At 35.4% G+C, this 10859-nt stretch overlaps 1 protein-coding gene across 2 annotated transcripts in view; it reads right to left on the bottom strand.

Annotated features, from left to right (window-relative positions):
• The window catches only part of ATRX (alpha thalassemia/mental retardation syndrome X-linked), a 335048-nt gene that overhangs the window by 210680 nt on the left and 113509 nt on the right, over nucleotides 1-10859 (bottom strand). For both annotated transcript variants that reach the window (XM_006873737.1, XM_006873736.1), the window contains 2 exons: nucleotides 4542-4644; nucleotides 3617-3841 (listed from right to left, as the gene is read on the bottom strand). In XM_006873737.1, coding sequence (XP_006873799.1) covers nucleotides 3617-3841; nucleotides 4542-4644 — 328 coding nt within the window. The remainder of the gene's footprint in view (nucleotides 1-3616; nucleotides 3842-4541; nucleotides 4645-10859) is intronic.

Below are 10859 nucleotides of genomic sequence, written 5' to 3' on the forward strand. Positions count from 1 at the left end.
AATAAAACATTAAGAAAAAAAATAAAAGGAAATAATTTATGATGGTTCGAGCTCTGGTAGCATAGTGGTTACGAATCGGGCTGCAAACCTTAAGGTCAGCAGTTCGAAACTACCAGCCGCTCCACGGGAGAAAGATGAGGCTTTCTATTCCCACAAAGATTTACACCCTTGGAAACCCTGTACAGGGTCGCTATGGGTCGGAACCGACTCGACGGCACTTAACAACAACAACGAGTGATAGGGAATGATATTCATGGGCTATGAGGTTGACGGAATCACAGTAGGACAAGCACTGGAATATAAGGTTGATTTAAGCCACAATGTTAGCAGTTCAAGCTCACTACCCGCCCTACAGAAACCCTATACAGGGTCGATATGTGTCAAAACTGACTTGACGACACTTAACAACAGAAGGTAGACACATGATGCCATATATGACAGGGAAAGCAATAAACAACAAGATAGAGGTTAGCAGAGGAAAGATGAATGAAGCAGGAGACACAGGGAGGAATGCAATATTTAGAATGAACAGAGGTAAATGCTATTAACTGTTGGAACATGGGTGTGATTGCAACCATGTAATGAAGCAAAGTGTATGAGGTGTTGAATGTAAAACCTTCATTCAATTCACAGTAAAAAGTATTAAAAATTATACAAATAAACCCACAAAAACTGTCCAAGTAATAAGGTAGAACTGAAACATTTCCAGATAAACAGAAATTAAAGGAATGTTTAATAACTAGAACAACTTTATAAAAAATACTTCAGGGAATTTTTTGGACTGAGAACCAACAACAACAGACAACAACCTGAGATCAACATACATGACAACACAACTGAGAGTTCAATACAGATATAAAAGTATTCACAGTAAAACAAACCTATAAGAGTGAAGATAGGGAATGAGAGATACCAATTTATAATGCAGAAAACTACAAAGCAAAGAGGGAAAAGTGTAGTTACAGAACTTCCAAATAGCAAGAAAGTCAAGTAGATTTCAAGATAAAACACTCTGCATTAAACAGGGAACAAATTTAATAAATTGCAAGGTAAACTCAAAGAAATTATCTTGTGTTGAAGAAAATGGAAAACCATAAAGATTTAGTGAACATTAAAACAAAAGTAATGAAGAAACTGACAAGACAACACACAAAGTGAAGAGCACAGAAAATCATATGGGACAAAGACACCAGCAGCACCACACAAAAGCAAACAGCATGGAGCGGCTAGAAGAACAGAAGATACTTCTTGAAAGAAAGACCAACAGGAAAAATACAAAACAATAAACAGCAGTACGACTGACTACTACAAGTAACAAGCAAGTTGCTTGCCCAGGAGACATCAAGGCAAGCGGATGGTTCCCCTCAGAGCAAACCTCTTCCAAGACTGAGACTCAATGGAAATACACAAGCAGACACATGCTCTGACTGGTCACCGATAAGGGCAAGTGAGGGAAAAACAGCAATGAAGATGACAGCTAAGTCCAACCACGTTCAATACACTCCTTGTAAACCCGGGTGGAGACCTGGTTGGCCAGCAGTGTGGCAAGACCTATGGACTCCTGGGCCCAGAGTCAGTGACATAGCCACAGAGTACTAGAGTGGAGAGTGAAGTGTCCAGCTGATAAGAAGAGAGGGCATATGCATGAGAATACCCACAGTTACAGATAATACCTACTTGGCCTGGCTTCAATGGCTGGATGGTCAGAGCTCAACTGGAAGTAGAAAGAAGAGGAATAAAAGAGTAATCTAATACAATTTGATGAACTTCACCTATACCTATGGATGCAGTAGTTCAAAAGAGAGAACAAATCTTTACTGCGAGGATCATTCCCACCCACCTAATACACAGCAGGGTATAGAGTTAAAAAAAAAAAAAAGTTAAGTAGCAAAATAACAGCAATTAATTTGTACGTATCAATAATTAAACTGAAATCAATGGATTAAATGAACCAGTCAAAAGACAGACAGAAAGTAGCAGAATGGATAAGAAAACAGGAACTATTACTATGCTGTCTACAAAAGACGTATCTTAAACATAAAAACACAAACATTCTAAAAAATTCAAAGGATGGAAAAATATATCAAGCTAACAACAATCAAAAATGAGCAGGAGTGGCAATATTAATCTCTTATAAAACAGGCTTTAAAAAAAATACCAGCATAAAAGAAAAAGAAGGGCATTATATCATGATTAGAGTCAATTGAACAAGAGTACATAACCATAATAAATATCTAAGCTCCCAATGAAAGAGCCTCAAAATACATAAATCAAATGCTAATAAAACTGAAGAAATAGACAACTATAGTAATAGTAGATTGTAATATACCACTTTCAATGAAAGACAGAACTAGAAAGAAACTAAACAAAGAGAAGAATTAAACAGCACAATCAACCAATTTGATCTTATAGACTTATACAGAGTACTCAACCAAACACCACCACAATACATATTCTTTCCAGGTGCACATGAAACTTTCTCCAGGATAGACCATATTTTAGGCCACAAAGCAAGTCTCAATAACTTTAAAACCATTGAAAATTTATAAAGCATCTGTTCAGGTAAGAATTAGAACTCAACAATACAAAGATGAACAGAAAAAAATCACTTACATGGAAATTGAATAAGAACCTGCTTAAAAGGTAAAAGGGTAAAAGTAGAAATAAAAAATTAAATTTAAAAAAAATCCCTATAATTAAATGCGAATGAAAACATAACTTCCCAATACCTTTGGAACACAGCATCAAAAGTACTTAGAGGACAATTTATACAAGTAAACACACACATAGAAAATGTAATTAATACATTGAAATATCTCCAACAATTAGTAAAAGAGCAGAAAAATAAGCCTACTGACACCAGAAGAAAAGAAACAATAAAGATTAGAGCAGAAATAAATGAAACAGAAAACCAATGAAACAATCAACAAGACATGACTGCAATTGTTAAGAAATTAAAATCCTATATTGAGTTAAGTAAAAATTTAAAAATATTTTTATACGATGCATAGACCACATAGTTTATCCAAGAGTATCAACACTTACATATCTTAAGTATATTTGTTGTTTATAAGTGCTGTTGAGCTACTTCCAACTCATAGCGACCCTGTATAGGGTTTGCGAAAGAGGTTGGTGAGTACATTAATATACCATAAAAACCACCAACTGTTATTCAGAAATCCTATTCAGAGTTGCTACAAGTTGGAACCAACTCAATGGCAGTGAACAACAACAACAACAGAAATAAAAACAACACATTGCCATCAAGTCAATTCTGACTCGCAGAGACTCAACAGAACAGAGCAGAACTTCCCCATAGGGTTTCCAAGACTACAAATCATTACAGCAGTGGATTGTCACACCTGTCTCCTGTTTAGCAGCTGGGCAGTTTGAACTGCCAACCTTTCAGATAGCAGTTGAGCACTTAATCACTGCACCACCAGGGTACCTTTAATATAGCCTAATGAGAATTCTTAAGTTCCACAAGGAAAAATCATTTTAACTAGACATCTGTGACTGACTGTAACAAAACATAATAATCTAGAAATATCCCCATAACCCTGTGAAAGTTATATAATCATACAAATGAAATCATAAAAAAAGATATATTAGTTACCTCTCTCAATTTCTCCCGCTCACGCTCCCTCTCAGCAATACGTTTTCGCCTTTCCTCCTCTTCCTTAAGAGCATTTTGTGTTTCTGTCCTTAGTTTATCATCTTTAAGAATCTTTCTAATTTTCTTTCTGCCTTTTCCAGGAGACTTGGAATCATCATTTTCATCATCATCTTCTTCTTCCTCCTCCTCTTCTTCTTCTGCCTTTTCTTCTTCTCCAGAATTGCTCTGTTAATTAAATTATCAGAAGTAAACATTACATTTTCTAAATTTATTAGTATATTCTCTACTAATTAATATATCAAGCAAAATGGAAGAAAAATTTAATGAAAAGTTTCGGTGTAATATTTAACAATCAAGAATTGTGTTCATGAGTGAAAAAAAAGCTACAAAAAAAACCTTTTATTCTATGCAATTCTGCCTATATAAGAAGGACTCAAATTGCCTAATCTCATGGGCAGAATAAATTTACCTCTTAAGAAAACAGATATAGCACTTCTCATTCATTATATACCTCCTATCATGTAAAATAATGAAGTGGTAGTAGTGTGCCATGGAGTCAATTCCAATTCATAGTGACTCTGTATTGGTTTTTCTGACGCTTTAAATCATTACAGGAACAGAAAGGCTCATCTTTCTCCTGCGGAACAGCTGGTAATTTCGAACTGCTGACGTTCAGATTAGCAGCCCAACTGATAACCACTACACTACCAGAGCTCCTTACAATTAGACTTCATTAAGAAAAAAAGTTATCAATTGAATAGTTCTATGTATTTGCATCCTAGATAAAAAAATCTATTACAAGTGCACAAATGTAAATACACCAGTAGAATGTACATAATACATGAACCAGAAGACATAATAGCATGTTTACTATAAGCCTTGCCTATCAGTTATAGTTTAAGTACACAGTAAATACAATTACAACCTTGTTATCACTAGATGAATCTTCCTGAACCTTAATGCGTCGTCTTTTCTTTTTTTGTTTGTAACTCCGCTGATTTTCTTCCAACTCTGCTTTCTTTGCAGACCTAAAAAAAAGTTTTAAATATAAATGTTTCATGTTGTTTTCTTCAGCAAATTATACACTATTCTTTAAGATTTACTACACTGGTATCCCATTTAAAAAAAAAAAAAAGGAAAAGGAAAAAGAGGCTGAAAACTTCATGCAGCTTCAAAGAGATTAGTCCATCAACAGTCTACTCCTTGATTCTAACCAAGCGAGGAACAGTTTATATAATTCAAAAGAGACATTAAGGGTAGGAGTAGTAAGAGGGATACAGGGACTTCAGTACTCCAAATATCTTGTAGGCAGGAATAAAAATGGTCCACATACATATAAAAATGTACAGCATAAAAAATAACAAGCAGGAGAAGTAACATAATAGTGGATTGGGTGGAAGTGCAGTAATGAGCTCTGTCAGCCACAACACAGAATACAGGACCAAGCAGACTCAGGGGATGGTCCCAGAACTCTGAACGACATATAAAGGAATATTTAGAAGGTTGCAAGGCTTACAGCTAGGGGAATTTGAAGCAGAAGCAAGAAATCCATTGCTTTCTAATTCAAGACGTTCAGCTATTCCTGGAGCCGCCATCTTAGGTAACACCAAGCAGGGGAAGGATCAGAGAAGCCACAGAGGCCTGACAGAACCAGGGAGATAAAGGTGTGGACATTCTTTTTTTTTTGGTATCTGTTCATTAGTCTCTTGCTATCTGTACACCTCCATTCTGGTGACTACTGGGGTGCCAGAGCTAGTGGACACCCCAGACCCACCCTCGGAGGGTTCTACTACGCATGCGCACAGATCTCCTCAAAATTTAAAGAGACAGATTCCAATTAAAACCAAATGGCTATAGCCGGCCCTGAACTGTTTATAACTAGAAAAAAGGCCTGCACGGGGACTGTGGAGCGAGACAGGCAGACAAAAACGGAAATAGACCAAAAATTAAATACTAAGTTACGTCAGAACAACCAACAGTGGCATCTTGAAATTTCTCAAGAAGAAGAGTGAAAGGGAAGCCCAATTCCTGATCACATCTACCTGGAGGCAATCAGAAAGCATAGAAAATACCAAAATACACCAGCAATCTAAGTATTAAGGCCACAGATAACTCCTGAATATGCCCATAAAACAGAATAAGATGACCATATCTGTACATGTCCAGAAACGAGATAAAGTGATAGAGGCAAATGAGCTGGAAGTAGACCTACACTTCATACTGGAAGATGGACAGGCTTTGGAAATGCCTGAGAAGGAATTCAGAAAAATGATTATAAAATGTTTCAAAAGACTACATAATAGAATTGAGAAAAATAAGGAAGAAGTCAGGAAACAACTACAGGAACAATCAAATAAGATAGATACAGCATTGGAAACAATTCAAAAGATACAGAAAGAGATCCAAACGATTAATAATAGAATATCAGAAATGGACACTATACTGAAAGGGCAAAGGATAGAACTGAAGAGATAGAAGCCAGAACTAGTGAGCTAGAAGATAAATCTCTCAACACTACTCAGATAGAAGAACAAACACAAAAAAGGATTAAAAATATCTGAAGAAGCCCTAAGATTCATGTTGGACAAAATGAAGAGGAATAACTTAAGAATTACTGGCATTCCTGAACAGGAACAATCACACAATTCCACAGAGGAGATAGTTGAAAAGCTTCTGGAAAAACATTTTCCTAACATCCTGAAAAGCGAAAAGATTAGTATCCAAAAAGCTTAACGAACTGCAAGAAAGGTAGACTCCAAAAGAAAATCACCAACATAGCATAATCAAGCTGTCCAAAAACAAAGATAAGGAGACAATTCTGAAAGCAGGTAGGAAAAAGAGAAGTATTACATACAAAGGCAAGCACATCAGATATAGTGCAGATCTCACAGCATAAACCATGAAGGCAAGAAGGCAATGGGGACACATATATAAAACCCTGATAGAACAAAAACTGCCAACCAAGAATCCTCAACAAAGCAAAGCTGTCAATCAAATACAATGGTGTAATCAAAACATTCCAGGATAAACAGAAGCTAAGAGATTTTGCCAAAGCCAACTTTGCACTGCAAAACTTCCTAAAGGGAGTTCTATGGATGGAGAACCAACAAGAACAGACAGCAACCAAAGATTGACATATGTGGCAACACCACGTGTAATTCAATCGACAAATGGAAGAGTCGAGAACAGAACAAAAACTCTAAGAACCAGTTCAGAGGCTCTGGGAGGTAACAATATAATCAAAACAATTGAAAGAAGGTAAACATGTACAAACAGAGATTCAGGTGTTGAGACAGTCAGGTAGATTACAGGATAAAACAGACTGTACTAAATGGAGGGGAAAGTTAATGGAATATAAGTTAACCTCAAAGGAAAATAATACATCACAACATACCAAGAAAATGAAAATCCAAAAAGAATATGAAAACATTATAACTATAAGGAGACTTACAAAAAAGAACACAAAAAATATAAACTCAGCACAGGAATACATGCAGAACAAAGCAACCAGCATAAAAAAATAAAATAAAATAAAACCCTTAATGACAGTAAGCTCTGGTAGTGTAGTGGTTATGAATCGGGCTGCTAATCACATGGTCATCAGTTTGAAACTACCAGCTGTTCCGCAAGAGAAAGATGAAGCTTTCTGCTTCCGTAAAGATTCACAGCCTCGGAAATGCTATGCAGAGTGGCTATAAGTCGGAACCAACTCCACGGCACATAATAACAATCGAAAAATTATACTGAATGTAAACGGAATAAATGCACCAGTTAAGAGACAGAATGGATAAGAAATCAAGATCCTTCAATATGCTGTCTGCAAGAGACACACCTTACACACAAAGACAAAAACAGACTAAAAGTCAAAGGATAGAAAAAAATATTCCAAGCTCACTGCAATAAAAAATGAGCAGGAATGACAATACTAATCACTGATAAAATAAACATTAAGGAAAAAACAGCATAATAGATAAAAATGGACAGTATCTCATGATTAAAGGGAAAATTGAACAAGATGACATAACCATAAAAAATATCTATGCTTCCATGAAAAAGCCAACTCTAATAGATTTGAAAAAAAGAAATAGAAGTATCTACAATAATAATGGGCGATTTTAATACACCACTTTAGAAAATAGAAAGAAGCACCAGAAAGAAACTTGACAAAGACACAGAAGAACTAAACAACACAATTAGTCAACTAAACCTCCTAGATGTGTACAGAGCATTCAACCCAACAACAGCAAAATACACATTCTTTTACAGTGTACATGGAACATTCTCCAGAATAGATCATGTGTTAGGCCACAAAACAAGCCTCCATAAATTTACAAACATCAATATACTACATAGCATCGCATCAGACCACAATGCTATCAAATTAGCATATCAAATTAGCAATCAACAATAGGAAGATCAAGGAAATAAAATCAAATAAATGGAAAATTAATAACATCCTGCTGAAACACTACTGGGTAGTAGAAGAAATAAAAAGTGAATTCAAGAAGCTCCCAGAAACAAATGAGAACAAAAACACAACATTAGATAATCTTTGAGACACAGCAAAAGCAGTGTTGAGAGGAAAGTTTATTGCAATAAATGAACACATCCAAAAAGAAGAACCCAAATCAACACATTAAGACAAACTACAAACAGACCAGCAAATTAAAGCTGCAATCAACAGAACAATGAAAATAATATAGAGCAGAAATAAACGAGATAGAAAACAGAAAAACTATAGAAAGAATCAACAGGACAAGAAGATGATTCATTGAAAGAATTAATACAAATTAATTATTTTTTCAATTGGCAACCATTGGAAAACCTAACAAAACAAAAGAGGGAGAAAATGCAAATCACACACATAAGAAATAACATGGGGGATGTCACAACTGAACCAATAAAAAATGAAAAGGATAATAACAGAATATTATGAAGAGTTCTACTCTAATAAATTTGAAAACCTAGAGGAGATGGATACATTTTTAGAAAAGCACAACCTAATTAAACTTACACAAAGTGAAGTAGAAAACTTGAACAGACCTACAACAAAGGAAGAAATTGACCAGATCATCAACCACTCCAAACCAAAAAAAGTGCAGGTCCAGATAGCTTAACTGATGAGTTTGATCAAACATTCAGGGAAGAAGCTGTCACCAATTCTACTCAAATTATTCCAGAATATAGAAAAGGATGGAAAACTTCCTAATATATTCTATGGACCAAGCATAGCCCTCATACCAAAACAAGGGAAATTAAAGGAATCCAAACTGAAAAAGAGGAAGTAAAATTCTCTCCATATGCAGACAATAAGATCCTATACATAGAAACTCCTAAAGACTCGGGTAATAAAAAACTACTGGAACTCATTGGAAGATTCAGCAAACTGGCAGGGTACAAGATCAACATACAAAAATCAATTGGATTCCTCTATATTGATAATGACAACAGTGAAAGGGAAATTAGGAAAGCAATACCATTTATAACACCAGGCCAAGGGATGAAATATTTAGGAATAAATGTAAAAAGAAAAACAAAAGACCTATACAAAGAAAACTACAAAACACTACTACAAGAAGCCAAAAGAAACTTTAAAAATTGGAAGAATGTACCATGCAACTGCATACAAAGATTTAACATTATGAAAATATCAATACTACCCAAAGTAATGTACACATATAACACAATCCCAAGCTAGATTCCAATAATATTCTTTAGAGAGACGGAAAAAAAAACAATTACAAACTTTATATAGAAAGGAAAGAGACCCAGGATAAGCAAAACACTGCTTATGAAAAAGAGTAATGTTGGAAGCCTCTAACTCCCTAATTTCAAAATTTACTACATGGCTAGAGTGGTCAAAACCTCCTGGTACTGGTACAATGAAAGATACAATCATCAGTGGAAGAGAACTGAGAACCCAGAAATTAACCCATCCACATATACAAACTGATCTTTGACAAAGGGCCAAAGTACATTGAGTGGGAAAGACATAGTCTCTTCACCAGATGGTACTTGGCAGAACTGAAAATCTACATGCAAAGTTTGTAAAAAGACCTGTACTTTATGCAATATACAAAGAACAACTCAGCATGGATTAAAGACCTATATGTAAATTCCCGAATTACAAATGTCATCTATGAAAAAATAGGGACAAATTTAAGGACTCTAACCAACTCAAAATGGACTAGTATTGGCCATTTTCAATCTGACAACCACATGGTTTACTATGCCATGAATGACAAATTGAAGAGGAATAGTGTTGCATTCATTGTCAAAAAGAACATATCCAGATCAGTCATGTGGTACTACGCTGTCTGTGATAGCATAATATCCCTGCACCTACAGGGAATCCCAGTTAATACCACTATTACTCAAATTAATGCACCAACTACTAAAGCCAATGAGGATGAAATAAATAGAAGAATTCTACCAACTTCTTCAATATGAAAGTGATCAAACATGCAGTCAAGATGTATTGATCATTATTAGTGATTGGAATGCAAAAGTTGGGAGCAAAGAGGAAGATCAGTATTTAGAAAATATGGCCTTGGTGATAGAAATGATGCCAGAGAACCCATGATACAATTCTGAAAAATCAATTATTTGTTCATTTCAAATACCTTCTTTAGAAAGCATAACAGACAACTATACATATGGACTTCACCAGATGGAAAACATAGAAATCAAAATGACTATATCTGCATAGAGAGAATATGGAAAAGCTCTATGTAATCAGTGAAAACAAGGCCAGGGGCAGACTGTGGAACAGACTATCAATTACTCATATGCAAATTCAAACTAAAGCTGAAGAAAATGAAAAGAAGCCCACAAGAGCCAAAATATGACCTTCAATATATCCAACCTGAATTTAGAGATCATCTGAAGAACACATTTGATACATTAAACACTAAAGACCAAAGACAAGAAGAGTTGTGGGATGACATCAAGAGCATCATACAAGAAGAAATCGAAGAGCCACTGAGAAGACAAGAAAGAAGGAAAAGGCCAAAATGGAAGTCAGAAGAGACACTGAAACTTGCTCTCCAGCGAAGAGATGTTAAAGCAAATGAAAGAAATGAGGAGGTCCAAGACCTAAACAGAAAACTTCAAAGATCAGCTCGAGAAGATAAATCCAAATATTACAACAAAATGTGCAAAGATCTGGAATCAGAAAAGCAAAAGGCAAGAACATGCTCAGCATTTATCAAGCTGGGGAAACTGAAGAAAAAATTCAAGCCTC

This window comes from Chrysochloris asiatica, unplaced genomic scaffold (assembly GCF_000296735.1).
Source record: "Chrysochloris asiatica unplaced genomic scaffold, ChrAsi1.0 scaffold00252, whole genome shotgun sequence".
Lineage (NCBI taxonomy): Eukaryota > Metazoa > Chordata > Mammalia > Afrosoricida > Chrysochloridae > Chrysochloris > Chrysochloris asiatica.